We start from the raw sequence: 16,414 nt of genomic DNA, 5'->3' as shown, positions 1-16,414 counted from the left end.
AAAACATCGAATATGTCATACCTGGTTTCTGGAAAGTCACTTCCTTGTTCATACACTGTGAGGGATGGGTCACGGAGCAACTGTAGGACTCCCGCTCTGCCGCTTTTACACTGACATGACTGATGCTCGTGTAGAACTCATTGATCTGCACTGCTGGGTACTGAGTGAAGTCAGACACGGCTCGTCCGCTGGGGCCCTTCCACTGGAAGGTCACGGAAGAAGCAGGCGAAAAGTTGCGGGCGATGCAGGCCAGGGTCAGCTGATCGGATCCTTTAGACCCGCATGCCATTAGAGGCAAGAGGGAGGTTGGTGCACATGTTGTGGCTGAAAAGCAAAATATTTTTTTGATTTTTTTATTGGGGGGGGGGGGGACCAAACATATGGCCTATGGGATAAACTAAAATCAATCTCGTCTGTGAACAGTTTAAAACTGATGCTGTGCGTATCCTAACCTAGCCTACTATTGGCCTTATTGTGACAGAAGTCATCAGCAGCGTCGTAGTTTACATAAATAAATCAACGTATATAACCTAATATTTGTCCACGGTTGAGATTTGTATTTACTTTAATAGGCCAATATTTTTGGAGTGCATCTACTTTGCTTAAGTTGTAACTTGTTAAAATAAGTTCTCTGCAACAACAAAAACTAAATGAAGTGTTTTTTTTATTTTTTTATTTTTAATTTTTAAAGCCACATAGTGTGTCGCGTTGAGTTCATTTTAAACTATTTCGCTGATCGGCTTAATCTAATGATACCCTTTCGGCGTTGATTTCAGTTAAGAACAGCTGTGTGACACCAGACAAAATGATAAAACGCGAAATTAAGTGAAAATGAAATGAAACCAGAAACTACAATTTTACCAAGTATGATGCAGTTTTTGTTGAATTTGTTCAAGGGGACATATTAACAAGGAGATTATTGTACAAAAGTAGCATAAAATAATTCGTTAATAGGCCCATTAGCCTACTGTAGTCGATCTACTTTAAAAAGTATGTTCTGGGTGACATTTCGCGCAAACTTTCCTAGTAGCGGTATGTTGGCCAAAACAGCTACATAATAAAATTGTAATGGTAAAATGTTAGATTGAAGAGCTATAAATTGAATTATCAATGTTAAAAAAAGGCGTATTTAATCCAGCCAGTTAAAGGCTCAGGCTTGCATGAACTGTTAAAATGCACTTTCCCATTATATGCTACAAGGCGCATTAGTTGTCCCATTTTTTCATTTCATTCATTTCAACTTTATTTAAGACTCGTCTTAAAAAGAGGTCCATCTTGGATAATGAAAATAAGACCCTTCAGTCTGAAATGATGACGATGGACATGATCATGTCGTATTTCAACTGTTTTTTATCTGCTGCGCGGCGTTAAAAAATTGCATCCACTATAGTTTACCATTGTCTTGTAGCCAAAGTGTTGATTTCCACGCAGTTCGGGAACGTAACCGTAAACAACAACTGCAACGTATCGGTGTATCAAATATAGTAGGCAAAGTAATCGAAAGCATGAATTAATGACCGAAGTAGGCAACGATTTGTCTTCATAAAAAATACAGTGAAAATGTTCTGGTTTAGAATCGGTTATAAAAAATATTTTAAAGAGCTGTCTTGTGTTCCATATCCATCAGAACTAGCTACTTCAGTTCGAATGCCCAGTAGGAGAAAACCGTTCTGTTGCGGTGGTCTGTCTGGCGCAGCGAACCTGGTTTAGCAACCGGAATGCTGCTGTAAGTTGGACATTTCGTATACGGTGATGTTTTGTCCAATGGTTTCTCTGTGTTCTTGAAATGGTTTCTTAAATATAAACAGCTAATATTATTAGGCCGTTCATGAATAATTCAAAGCTATCACTATTTATCAATTACATACATACATACATACATACATATGTACAGCTCGAAATTATGCCGCGCAAAATTCAGCTACATTTTATAGGAACTAGATGCAGTGTCCCTTTTGCAACTTTTGGTACATTAAACCCAGTTCTATTTTTTTCGTGTCCATAGTCTGTTTTCGACTAAAGAAAACCTATAGTATATTTGCAGAACAGATATATTTTTTAAACCCGAAAACCTGCAGACTTACCTGGTCGTCCCAGTTAGTAACGCGAAGGTATAAATGCATCTCTGCGCTCGACAATATTTCTCCTCATATATACACTTACACATTTATACATTTACATTAAAATGAAACAAACCTTTTGCAAAGAAAATTACTGTTGCAAATATGTCAGTTCTCCTTTCCATGGAATGTACTGACTAACGGAAATATACTGACATATATTATATTCTTCGCTGCTGTCCTAATATGCCTTTCCACAAAAATGGTTCAAAATGCATTGTATTATATTTGAAATGTATGCCTCATAAAAAACTTTCTGAACGGTATAAGGCACCAAATAAATTTATCAGAAATGCTAATGCATTTTATTTTTAATGCTGTCCTTTTTCTGAAGTCAGAAAACAGATGGGATGGAATCATATTTGTTTAGTTAACTTAAAAATGAAACCCACTGTAGTAAAACAAACACATTTAATCTACCAACACCTCAGGAATATTTCACTAAATACACACAGATAAATTATTGCATCAGAACTTTCTTTTGGAACTCAGGAGGAACAGAGAACCATGGTCTTGTAATTCTCACATATAAACACAATGTAAAATCAAAGGTTTTAGTTCTAAATTTAAAAATTCAGTATAGAGAATTAAAAAGGACTTACCAACGGTGACTTGAGTGCCTTTACCCCAGTAGTCAAAGTAGCTATAGCTATCACAGTGCTGTATTTCATGGAACTGACTGCACAAAAACCTGTCCTATCTCAGGATTGCTTCAAATGTGCATTTTGAACCATCTGTAGAACTACAAACTCTGTCAAACTCCTCAACAGTGTAAAATCCAATATGACGCATCATTTTTTATATCAATGATTAAATTGGTATGGATATAATAACTAACACAGTCATAATTATCGCACTGTGTCTTGTTGAGTATCAGTGCAGGTATCCAGTACAATTGTATTCCAAATCTTGTTCATTTATGTAATAATGAAGATATTCACAGTGTAATTTGCCTGTATGATGTGCAACAGACAGGAACACACTGCAGTGATGTTTGTGCAGATTCTTCATCTTTAGTTTAACATAAATAACACACTTTCTGAGAGATGAGGTTTTTGTACAGCGTTTAACCACAGTGCCACCCCAGTTATACACAGTGATCTACACCACAACCTACTGCCCTTTCACAGAGCACCTCTTCTGTATTTGTCTGCAGTGTCGGGTGATTACCAGCACGAACTATAATATTCATATTTACTTTGAAAACAGCATGTCATTTTCAGTCACAGTAAATTTAAGAACAATTAATTAACATGGGCTTATTAGAGCATCACGCATCTCAGTTTGCGGTTCAATGTCCACTTTTAAAAACACTGTAAGCAACATATCGCGTGAGTTTTCCTAGCAGCCGAGCGTGGACCTAAAATAAGTAAGTAAGTAAGTAAGTAAGTAAATAAATAAATAAATAAATAAATAAATAAATAAATAAATAAATAAATAAATAAATAAATAAATAAATAAGGCTAATGGTAAACCTAGTGCTAGCTGTATATAAACTGAATCACCAATCTTCAAAACAAGCCTAGTTAATTCAGACACCAGTTAAAGTTCGAAAAAAACTTTTTCAGTGAACTTTCAAATAACACGGGCCACAAGGCACATAGGGAGTCTCGTTCATTGGTGTTTTCGCGGATAATGCAATGAGACTTTTTAAAGCCTGAAATTTCATAATGATGGACATGATCAACACACAGTTCAACTGTTTTATTCACAACGCGGCGTTAATATTGCGCACGGTGTTGCTTACTATTGTCTACTAGCGTGTTGAAATGTCGCCAACCTGTGCAATGCTGATTTCCCTACAGTTTGTAAACGAAACTAACAGCAAACAACAACAGCAACGTGTCATTCTTTATATGTAAAGTACAGTAGGAAAAGTAATGGAACGTATGTATTAATGACCTAAGTACGATTGCCTTCATAACATTTTGACAACACGGCTGTTTGATATAGTGAAGAGCAATGTTATGGTTTAGAATTACTGAGCCAAGCATTTTAAAGAGATATCCCGTGTTCAGCCTCCAGCAGAACTAGATACTTAATTTCAAATGCACAGTATATCTGTTCTGTTGCGGTTGTCTGCGGGTTCTGCGAGCCCGGTCTTGTGACCGGAGTGCAGCTCTCAAAGACGTTGGACATTTCTTTCGCGATACAGCGATGTTTTGTCCAATGGTTTCTCTGTGTTCTTTTAATGTCCTTTGAAAGACGCTTCACAGATAGAAACAACTTGCGGAATATTATTCGGACGTTCACGAGTAATTCAAAGCTGCAGTAATCAATTATTTATTTCAGTACAATTCTTGAAATGAAACATAGCAAAAATTCCCTAATTTCATAAATCACTAAAAAGTACTAAAAACGAACCACACATGAAATAAAACCGCACAAAATTCAGCTACAACGGATGTAGCGTGCCTTGCAATGTTTGGTACATTAAACCCAGCTCTGTATTTTTGTGTCCATTTTCCATTTTAGAATAACGAAAGGCCACAGTATATTTGCAGAACAAAAATCACTTAAAACCCAAATAACTGCAGACTTACCTGATGTGACAGTGACCAATGTCCCCTTTCCCAAGTAATCAAGTACCAGTTGTTGTAGTGGATGTTTCATTCCTCGTATTTACACAAGTTGTATTCTACGTGTAACAAACCTTTTACAAATAAAATTTTGTGCGCAAATATGTTTTTGTTTCCTCTAGGAAATAATCTTGCTCTGAAATTTGATTTATACTCTCTGCTCCTGTCATAATATGCCTTCCCCCAAAAATGTTTAAAAATGTAGGCTATTGTATTAAATGTTATCAGCTTCTTAAATACCCTTCTGAATGATTTAAGCTGCCAAAAAAAATGATCGTGAAAGTCAATCTACCTTTTTTCTGTAATTTTACGAAGTGAGTGAAGCTGAAGTCATTAACCAGATGTAATTGAGTTACATTTATTTAGTGAACTTAAAAATGAAACCCACGGTGCTAAAGAGAAACAAAATAACCATAAAAACACACAGAGAAATTACTGCAGCAAAACTTTCTTTCAGAACTCAGAAGAGAGAGAGAGAGATCTCAGGCAGGTCTTGCAATTCTCACAAAAATAATGTACCATTATAAAGGTTCAGTACAACGGCTACAGGTTTTAGTGCTAAAACTGAAAAGAAAAGAACATGTAAAATTGAATATAGATAATTTTAAAGGACTTACCTTCGGTAACAGTGACTTGAGTGCCTTTACCCCAGTAGTCAAATCTATCACAGTGCTGTATTTCATGGAACTGACTGCACAAAAACCTGTCCTTTCTCAGGAAGGCTTCAAATGTACATTTTGAAAACTCTGTAGCACTCCAAATTTTGTCAAACCCCTAAAATACATTATCGTTCATCATGGTTTCTGTCAATAATCAAACTGGAGGAGAGGAATAACTAACATAGTCATGAATATCACATTGTGTCTTGCTGAGTATCCGTGCATGTATCCAGTACAATTGTATTCCAGATATTGTTAATTTAGCTGATAAATGAAGATATTCACTGTGTAATTCACCTGTATGATGTACAACACACAGGAACACAAATCCGTGCTGTTTGTGCAGATTCTTCATCTTTAGTTTAACATAAATAACACACTTTCTGAGAGATTAGGTTTTTGTACAGTGTTTAACCACAGTGCCACCCCAGCTATACACAGTGATCTACACCACAACAAAAACCTACTGCCCTTTCACAGAGCACCTCTTCTGTATTTATCTGCAGTGTCAGATGATTACCAGCACAAAATATAATAATTCATATTTACTTTGAAAACAGAATGTCATTTGCAGTCATAGTATATTTTGAAACAACAAAGTTTAGACTTTACTAAACAATTTTACAGATATTTTTACAGGGACATGGTTGGTTTAAATATTTCTCAGATACTACAGATTCAAAAAAACATTGTGTAAATTATAGTAGTTGTTCCTAATGAATACTTAAGCATTGCCTTTCAAAAATATAGTTTTAAAATGTTAATTAAATATGAATTTACCCAAACATGCATTGAAAAATTATGATTAATCAGCATTGTTGTGGGTTCACATAATTACTCCAAAATGAGTCTAACTAATTTAGTAAAGAGCGTTGTGAATTTATATTGAATCATTTTAATTATTGCTATTCAAAATATTTATTTAAGTCTTATTATTAAACATGAAAATCATGCATTACCTACACATTCAGCAATCAATGCCCATGACTTTCGACTTTAACCCATTTCTGAGATTTGTTTTCTTTTCATTTAAACATCCAACCCTTATTTTAGCACCAATTCCTGGAAAAAAATACTACAGCAAATTAAATCTATATGATAAGAGACATTGATACAGATTTTCTTACCTTAATAATTATTATATAGATGAGAGAATCTGTATAAAAATAGAGTTATTCTATACCCCTGTCAAACTGAAATGTTATAGAACATAAAAGGAGTAAAAACAGACTGAGAGTGCAAACACAGGGGAGGTTCTTATTATTCAATTAAAGCAGTACATACAGGAATCAAGCTGCCTGACCTACAGCCCTCAGGGAAATGAACTGACTGCATTTATTATGTGTGATGCATTCCATAATAAAACACACATTCCAGCAAACTGAAATATACTTTAAGCATATCGGTCATTTTAACTATCCACCACAGCTTGTTTTCTTCATTCTGTGAGGCCTCTGTAGATATCATAGGTGGCATGTCAGTTAAATAGGAAATGCTTAGTACATTTGAAGAAGATGTGCATAAAAGGACTTTACTGTAAAGAATGGGGCCTCAATACTATATGAATTTCTACGGCAAATAAGGAACATTTATTTACAGTATTTATAAGGTAAAGAATGATTGAAATTTCTCGCATGCAAGTATGATTTCTGAGTTTGGGGACTGCCCCAGCCCTGTCCCGCCTCTGATTTTAGCACAGGCCTTGACCCAACCTGGAGCTCTATATGCCTCACCCCACCCCTCTGAACTGCATATTATACACCCCTTCATTTGTACTTTCTACTATATCAGCTGGTTTAATACCTCAGCTGTACCCAGCTCAGCCCATTTGATTACTTGCTGTGATAAATCCTTTGTTACTTTTTCTGTTACACATATTCTACCTCTGCTTTACACCGGGCGGGCCAGCAGGGGGTGGGCTCTCTCTCTATAGCCGGGTTCCTCCTGAGATTTCTTCCCATCTGGGAGGGTTTTTCTTGCTGTTATTTGACTGTTTCTCTTCCCACCTGGTAGTTTTTTTTAATATTCTTATTTTTTACCTCACTTGCTTTTTGTGTGTTCAGGCCTGGTTTTTGCCCAGTTTTCCTGCTGTTAATGTCTTTGTGACAGTTCTCTCTAAAAAAGCACTATTTGCAAATAAAATATATTGTATTTGATTTTGCAGAATTTTCTTTTGTTTGTTGAGAATCCATACACCACTTTATGAAAATAATTTTAAATGAATTGACATATCCATAGATGATAATGGTGGAGTAGTTCAAAAGTGATAACTGCACTCACTTCCATGCTCTCCTGTAGTACTGTGTGGACTATCGGGTGTAACAGTGTGACTGGCTTCCGAGGAGAGAACCTGCTTCAGCTACAGTGCTGATGTGCAGGTGTGGGGACACAGAGGTAGGTCTAGAGGCACTTTACTTGTGTGCATTACCAACTTTGGAGATCACTGTGTGCATCCACACTTCTCATAGTACTGTACAAGCACCGTCCACATTAAGCCATGGATGGCTTGTATTTCAGTTCAGATGTACTGTTAAAAACACTCAAAATTCACGCTTCACTAACCCCATATGAAGTCAATGCATGCTTCCTGAGTCCATATGCCATTGCCTGAGCATCACCTGTGTGTTTGTGCAGGCCTGACATTTCTTCAGCACATTGTGCGTGGGGCACCATAATACATTCCTGTATCTCCAATCAGTTCCCTGATAAAAACACTGTGCTGCTGGATGTATTTCTGAAGATGGTGAATTTCCACTCTGTGATTAGTGTCTTCATTGTACCATATCATCCCAATCCACCCCAGAGTTTTCCTTGCAGGCTATCAAATGCAGGCTGTGTGATAACCACTAACTGAATATAAGACTTCACAGGAGACAAATAAAAGCTGTCTTGGCTTTACAACCATGGAGCCTGGCTGTGTGATTTCAACAGAGTGACCATCTGTGGTGACAGAAATAAAAAAACCTAGTCTGACACATAAGTATATCAATATGTAATAACATTTTGAAACAGACAGCAAAACATTCAAGTAATTTATTTTAACTTATGTGTAATATTTTGGAAAACATCACAGAATAACTTTACTTTAGAATAAAAATATGGAAACTGTCATGTTCCGGTTTTCCTGTCTGCGTTTTCCCTGTTGGGCCGCCAGATGGCGGCACTTCTGTTTTGTGTCCTGTTCCCCCCCTGTTAATTGTATTATTGGTTGTCTCGTTATCCCATCATTGTTCCCACCTGTGTCTTGTTATCCCCTCCTTCTGGTTTGATTGTTTTTTGAGTTCACCTGTGTCTTGTCACCCCCCTGTCTATTTAAGTTCTCTGTTCCCTTGACTCGGGTGCTGGTTCCTTGTGTTTGTTACCTGACATACATGTTCCTGCCTGCTTGTGTTTGTTACCTGACATACATGTTCCTGCCTGCTTGTGTTTGTTACCTGACATACATGTTCCTGCCTGCTTGTGTTTGTTGCCTTAATGTTCAGACCATTTATACCTGCGTGCGTTTTTTTACCTGTTTGTGTTTGTTCCCGAGTTGTGTTTGTTCCCGATATCTGTTGGTTTCAAGCGTATGTACCTGCCTGTGTTTGTTCTGACTTGTGTTTTGTTTGACCTGCCCTTGTCTGCTACCTGCCTGTGTTCTGCCCTGCCCATGTTTGTGAGTTCCTCTTGTTTTCTGTTTTATTTAGATATTTTTTGAGTTTGTGTTTTTGCCCTTCGTGTCCTTTCTGTTCCCTGTTTGTTTGCCTTATTTAGATTTTTTGAGTTTGTGTTTTTGCCCTTCGTGTCCTTTTCTGTTCCGTGTGTTTGCCTTTCTGTAAGTAAAGTCTTTGTTAATTTTCTCCCCTTTGAGTTTCGTGTTTTTTCCACTCTGCGCCTGGGTCCCAGCACCCGTACCGTCACAGAAGGAACCAGCCAGTTTGGGACCCAGCAGAGGTTTTTTTTTTTTTTTTTTTTTTTTTTTTTTTTTGTTTAAAATGCCATCGGGGTGGTGGGAGCTTCAACCTCCCAGTGCCCGGGGCGGGCGGTCGCGGAGGCGCCGTGGTCGGGCTGCCTCCCGGTCGGCCAGACCTCCAGCTGATCAGCCGGCGGATCCTGACCCTTTTGAGGGGTCGCGGCTTGCAATCTTCCCAGGGTCCGGCCCGCGGGGGTCCCGCCGGTCCCGTCCGGCTGCCCAGCCGGGTTCCCTACAGCTGTGGTCTGTGTTCCTGTCCCCTGCCCAGCCCAGATGGCAGGGCCCTCGGCCTGCTCCACCCCAAGTCCCAGAGGGACCTTCATGGCCTGCTCTGCCCCGAGTGCCGGAGGGACCTTCACGGCCTGCTCTGCCCCGAGTGCCGGAGGGACCTTCACGGCCTGCTCGGCCCCGAGTGCCGGAGGGACCTTCACGGCCTGCTCGGCCCCGAGTGCCGGAGGGACCTTCACGGCCTGCTCTGCCCCGAGTGCCGGAGGGACCTTCACGGCCTGCTCTGCCCCGAGTGCCGGAGGGACCTTCACGGCCTGCTCTGCCCGGAGTGCCGGAGGGACCTTCACGGCCTGCTCTGCCCCGAGTGCCGGAGGGACCTTCACGGCCTGCTCTGCCCCGAGTGCCGGAGGGACCTTCACGGCCTGCTCTGCCCCGAGTGCCGGAGGGACCTTCACGGCCTGCTCTGCCCCGAGTGCCGGAGGGACCTTCACGGCCTGCTCTGCCCCGAGTGCCGGAGGGACCTTCACGGCCTGCTCTGCCTCGAGTCCCGGAGCGGCCTTCACGGCCTGCTCTGCCTCAAGCCCCGGAGCGGCCTTCACGGCCTGCTCTGCCTCAAGCCCCGGAGCGGCCTTCACGGCCTGCTCTGCCTCAAGTCCCGGAGGGGCCCCCAGAACCGCCTCGAGCCCCGGAGAGGCCCCCAGATCCGCCTCGAGCCCCGGAGAGGCTCCCAGATCCGCCTCGAGCCCCGGAGAGGCCCCCAGAGCCGCCTCGAGCCCCGGAGAGGCCCCCAGAGCCGCCTCGAGCCCCGGAGAGGCCCCCAGAGCCGCCTCGAGCCCCGGAGAGGCCCCCAGAGCCGCCTCGAGCCCCGGAGAGGCCCCCAGAGCCGCCTCGAGCCCCGGAGAGGCCCCCAGAGCAGCCTCCAGCCCCGGAGGCCTCGCCTGCTCTGACCCTTCCGCGGAGGCCGCCTGCTACACCCAAGTTTCGGGCTGTACTTGTGCCTCGAGCCCCGGGGGGGCCTCCGGAGCCGCCTCAAGCCCCAGGGGAGCCTCCGCAGCCGCCTCGAGTCCCGGGGGGGCCTCCGGAGCCGTCCAGAGCTCCGGAGAGGCCTCCAGAGCCGTCCAGAGCCCCGGAGAGGACAACGGTCCCATGTGTTGTCCCGCAGGGGCCGCCGCAGACTGCTCTGGCCGCCCCGCAGGCTAAGCCGCCTGCCTTGCCCCCTAGCGTTCGTGCTCCCCCTGGCGTTCGTGCTCCCCCTGGCGTTCGTTCTCCCCCTAGCGTTCGTGCTCCCCCTAGTGTTCTCGCGCCCCCCAGTGTCCGTTCTTCCCCTAGTGTTCTTGCTCTCCCTAGTGTCCACACCTTGCCCCCTGGCGTTCGTGCTCCCCCTGGCGTTCGTGCTCCCCCTAGTGTTCTCGCGCCCCCCAGTGTCCGTTCTTTCCCTAGTGTTCTCGCTCCCCCTAGTGTCCACACCTTGCCCCCTGGCGTTCGTGCTTCCCCTGGCGTTCGTGCTTCCCCTAGTGTTCTCGCTCCCCCTAGTGTTCGCCCTTCCCCCAGTGATCGTCTCTCCCCCGGTATCGTCGCTTCCCCCAGTGGTCGCCTCTTCCCCGGAGTCTGTCCTCCCCCCAGTGGTCGTCCCTCCCCCGGTCTCGTCGCTCCCCCCAGTGGTCGTCTCTCCCCCGGTGTCGGTCCTTCCCCAGTGATCGTCTCTTCCCCGGAGTCCGTCTCCCCCCAGTGGTCGTCCCTCCCCCGGCCTCGTCACTCCCCCTGGTGTCCATTCTCCCTTTGGTGTTCGTCCTCCCAACCGTGTGTCCGTGTGTTCCCCGGCCCCCCTGTCTAATTGTCTGCCCGCCTGTTTGTCTGTTGGTCTACCCGTATGTGTGTCAGCCAGTTTGTTGGCCTGTTTGTCTGCCCCCAAGCCGTCAGCCCATCGGCCAACGTGTTTGCCCGCCTGTCTGCCTGTCTGTCAGTGTGCCAGTCCGCGTGTGTTTTGTCTTGTTTGCCTGTGTGTCAGTCCCTATGTCAGTTGTTGGGCTCCCCCCTCGCCTTCCCTGTCTGCCTGTCCCTTTGTGTGTCCGTCGATGTCGCCGTGTGCCTCCCCGCCTGCTTGTCCCTGTGTTTGTCCTTGTAGGTATCCCGATTGTGCCAGTATCTGGCAGTCTGTTTCCCCCTCAGTCTTGTCCAACCCAGTCCAGTGTTGTCGTGCCCCGTCTCAGTCCTGTCCTGTATGTCTGCCTTGCCCCTGTCCGAGTCCCCCCTGGTTTCCTGAGTTTCCCCCGTGTCGCCCGATGTGCGGGCCCTGAGTTTCCCCCGTGTCGCCCGATGTGCGGGCCCTGAATTTCCCCGTGTCGCCCGATGTGCGGGCCCTGAGTTTCCCCGAGTCCTGCCCAGCCCTGAGTCTCCCCGTGTCGCCCGGGTCCTGCCCAACCCTGAGTCTCCCCGTGTTGCCCGGGTCCTGCCCAGTCCCGAGTCCTGTTCCCCCGTCCTAGTCCAGTCCCGAGTCCTGCGTCCCGTTCCAGTCCCGAGTCCTGCGTCCCGTTCCAGTCCTGTGTCCCGTCCTGTTCCTGTCCAGTCCTGTTTCTGCCCTGAGTCCTGTGTCCAGTCCTGTTCCTGTCCAGTCCTGTTTCTGCCCTGAGTCCTGTTTCCAGCCCCGAGTTCCCGTCCAGCCCCGAGTTCCCGTCCAGCCCCGAGTTCCCCTCCAGCCCCGAGTCTTGTTCTTGTTTTGTTCCTGTCCTGTCCAGTCCAGCCCTGAGTCTTGTCCTGTCCAGTCCAGTCCTGTTCCTACCCCAGTTCTGTGTCCAGTCCCTGTTCCTGTCTGAGTCCTGTTCCCCCGTCAGAGTCCGGTCCAGAGTCTTGTTCCCGTGTTCTGTCCCTGTTCTTGTCTTGTCCAGTCCTAAGTCCTGTCTCCAGCCCCCACCCTCTGTTGACTCCCTCCCCGGGTCGGCCTCCTGGGACGTCAGGAGCCGTCCCTTGGGGGGGGGGTACTGTCATGTTCCGGTGTTCCTGTCTGCGTTTTCCCTGTTGGGCCGCCAGATGGCGGCACTTCTGTTTTGTGTCCTGTTCCCCCCCTGTTAATTGTATTATTGGTTGTCTCGTTATCCCATCATTGTTCCCACCTGTGTCTTGTTATCCCCTCCTTCTGGTTTGATTGTTTTTTGAGTTCACCTGTGTCTTGTCACCCCCCTGTCTATTTAAGTTCTCTGTTCCCTTGACTCGGGTGCTGGTTCCTTGTGTTTGTTACCTGACATACATGTTCCTGCCTGCTTGTGTTTGTTGCCTTAATGTTCAGACCATTTATACCTGCCTGCGTTTTTTTTACCTGTTTGTGTTTGTTCCCGAGTTGTGTTTGTTCCCGATATCTGTTGGTTTCAAGCGTATGTACCTGCCTGTGTTTGTTCTGACTTGTGTTTTGTTTGACCTGCCCTTGTCTGCTACCTGCCTGTGTTCTGCCCTGCCCATGTTTGTGAGTTCCTCTTGTTTTCTGTTTTATTTAGATATTTTTTGAGTTTGTGTTTTTGCCCTTCGTGTCCTTTCTGTTCCCTGTTTGTTTGCCTTATTTAGATTTTTTGAGTTTGTGTTTTTGCCCTTCGTGTCCTTTTCTGTTCCGTGTGTTTGCCTTTCTGTAAGTAAAGTCTTTGTTAATTTTCTCCCCTTTGAGTTTCGTGTTTTTTCCACTCTGCGCCTGGGTCCCAGCACCCGTACCGTCACAAACAGCATGCTCACTTAAAAGATAAAGCAACACAGCTTAATTCCCCCCACTCTCACAAACAAATCTCTCTCCCTGTTTTACAGGTGATGCTCCTGGGTGGAGAGATAAATTCTTAGTGACTTTTACAGGAAATATTGTGGACAGATTTTGTTTAAATATCTGGGGGTTGGGGGGTTAACTATTATGAGGAGCACTGCTGCCCCTTAATGGAGATTGCTTCCACCAGCATTATTCTTGAATTTACATCTGTCATGGTTCTGTGTTCCTGTCTGTGTTTCCCTTGTTGGGCCACCAGATGGCGGCACTTCTGTTTTGTGTCCTGCTTGTACCCTGTCTAATTGTATTATTGTTTTCAATTGTTCAATTATTGGTTTTTGGTTGTCTCGTTTTCCCTTCCCTCTCTGTGGCCTGATTGTTCATGGTGCCCTCCTGTGTCTCGTCAGTGTCTGCTCTATTTAAGTTCCCTTCACCCCTGACTCAGGTGCTGGATCCTTGGTTGTGTCTGGTTGTTGTTTGTTCATGCCGCTGATCGTGTTTCTGCCCCATGTGTTCCTGCCCATGTTCTGGTTCCCACGCACTTTTGGATTCTCTGGATTTTCTTGGTTTCCTGTGTTTTTTTGAAGGTTGTCTTTGTGTTTTGAGAGTTGCCCTGCGAGGCCTTTTGTTCCTTGTTTTGGTTCTTGTTTTGTAAGTAAAGTCTTTGTTTCTATTCACCATTTGGAGTTTTGAGTTTTTCCCCCTCTGCGTTTGGGTCCTAACCCCCCACGCACCCTGACAACATCAGCGAGAAAGCTTTTGGATTAAATTCAAAATGTATTTCACACAGTTATGATATTAATGTCTGTGAAATATGATACGTTCTATCAAGATTGCTAAAATACACTAAAGTGCTCTTTTACTCCTTGTAGTGCAGGAACGAATCCCTCGAATATTTGAGATAAAATAAAAATAATAATTAAAAAAACGCAACCGTGTTTTTTCATAATTTTGACATTTCTCTTTGTGAAATGGATGTTGTAAAAAAAACAGTTTAACGCAAAGGTCATTCAATTCATCCCCATATTTACTAAACAGAGAAGCATCTTTTGAGGTGATTGATAGTTTACCATTTCAAAGGGTCATAGTTTAGATTTGTGTTGATCAGAAACAAGTTCTAATAGTTTGTTACTAATTATTCCGAGGGTCTTTTTTTCTTACCAATACTGCTTGGTGCAGCTTTTGATGAAATGAATCATCAGTGCAAATATTAAGTATCTGTCATGGTTCTGTGTTTCCGTCTATGTCTTTCCTTGTTGGGCCGCCAGATGGCGGCACTTCTGTTTTGTGTCCTGCTTGTACCCTGTTTAATTGTATTGTTTTCAATTGTTCAATTATTGGTTTTTGGTTGTCTCGTTTTCCCTTCCCTCTCTGTGGCCTGATTGTGCATTGTGCCCTGCTGTGTCTCGTCATTGTCTTGTCTATTTAAGTTCCCTTCTCCCTGACTCAGGTGCTGGATCCTTGTTTGGTTGTGCGTGATTCTGGTTATGTTTCTGCCTTGCGTGTTTTCTCCTAAGAGTAGCTCCCCGTGTGTTTCTGCCCATGTCCTGTTTTCCACGCATTTTTGGATTTTATTTGTTTCCTGAGTTTTCAAGATTTACTTTGTTTCTTAAGTGTTGCCCTGCGAGGCCTTTTGTTCCCTTCTTTTGTTCCGGATTTGTTAGTAAAGTCGTTATTTCAATACCGTTTTGAGTTTTTTCCCCTCACTCTGCATTTGGGTCCTAACCCCCGTTCACCTGACAGTATCAGTGGATGAAGAATTATGAAGGACTAACTTGGTATTCCCTATTTCAGAAAAGTGTTTTTATTGAACTTTTTTTGTGACTCATTTCATTAATAAATTGAAATAAATTGACTTTCACAGCAAAATCTTTTTTCACGGCCATCAATTTCATAAAGAGGAAAAGTTATGAAAAACATGGTCGTGTTTTCTTTCCCAGCCAGGGGTCAGTAAAAACTAAGGCCCTTTCTGATGGGTTGGTCCCGCACTATCAAATTTGAGTGTGTTATCCTCATAATTCACGTTAAATTCAGGAAATGCCATAGTGAATGACTGCTGATTTTTCATGTTTATGTTTGTGCATCTATATAAGGAACAGGTGATCTCAGTATAGCTGTTTAATAGTGTTTTTCACATTGATTATAGATATACCAACAGGTAGGTTTGTATCTGGAACTTTTGTCAGTGTACAGTGATAATGTGTTCATTTACATATTCAGAACTGAATGTTTTAAATTGATCTAAATATACCAATAAAGAACAACAAAATGGGTCACACTTAATGTCATTTATAACTGAATAGGTACCAAATGCATCTTTAGAAGGAACACAACACCCTAGTGATCTTTAACAGTTTGTTACAGTTACAAAGCCATTCAGCTCACAAGATGAGGAGACTGAGGGTTGACGTATGTGGTATTCATAAAACTAATACAGCTGCGACAAATATAAAGACAGTTAATTTTGAAATTAAATGAAGTTTACTGTGTCAAACATCAGTATTTTTTCTGATTTTACATCTTGATCAGAATCCATACCTAATATTGTAGAGACAGAAAGGATTTACAAACTGCTGGTTAGGAGATTACTCGAAAGGGTATCTGGAGGATGATCACGCATCGTCAGCTGGATAAAACATATATATAAAAAATAAAGATGTTTAAAACCAAAGTGTTTCACTTCATACTGCAGAGTTAATTCCAGGGCTCTGTGCTGTAGCTCTGTGTGGTAAAGGGGAAGAGGTTTTTGTGCAGCTCTCCCCTCACTCTCTCTCACTGTGGGTTTCTGGCACAGTAATACACAGCAGTGTCTTCAGCTGTCAGCCTGTCCATCTGTAAATACAGCTGGTTCTTGCTGTTTTCTCTGGAGATGTTGAATCTTTCCTTTAGAGAACTGGCATACCATGTCTTGACAGCTAAATTACTGATCGTAGCCACCCACTTCAGTCCTTTCCCAGGAGCCTGTCTGATCCAGGCCATGTTGTAGTCACTGAATGTGAACCCAGAGGCTGTACAGGTCAGTTTGTGGGATTCTCCAGGCTTTTTAACTGCTGGTTCAGACTCAGTCAGTGTCTGACAATTAACACCTGTGAAATTAAGGAAGACTTAGAACACAAAATCCATAACCTCAAAATTAA

General features: G+C 43.6%; 1 protein-coding gene across 1 annotated transcript in view; it reads right to left on the bottom strand.

Moving 5' to 3' along the window:
• The window catches only part of LOC135249544 (Ig heavy chain Mem5-like), a 29,873-nt gene that overhangs the window by 5,134 nt on the left and 8,325 nt on the right, over positions 1-16,414 (bottom strand). Inside the window, exons 3-4 of the mRNA XM_064325154.1 lie at positions 2,723-2,769; positions 22-324 (exon numbers count right to left, since the gene is read on the bottom strand). Of these exons, the coding sequence (XP_064181224.1) occupies positions 22-324; positions 2,723-2,769 (350 nt within the window). The remainder of the gene's footprint in view (positions 1-21; positions 325-2,722; positions 2,770-16,414) is intronic.

The sequence above is a fragment of the Anguilla rostrata genome, chromosome 2 (genome assembly GCF_018555375.3).
Source record: "Anguilla rostrata isolate EN2019 chromosome 2, ASM1855537v3, whole genome shotgun sequence".
In the NCBI taxonomy this organism is placed as follows: Eukaryota; Metazoa; Chordata; class Actinopteri; order Anguilliformes; family Anguillidae; genus Anguilla; species Anguilla rostrata.
Note: the sequence above shows the minus strand (reverse complement) of the source record. Positions and strands in the feature narration are given on the sequence as shown.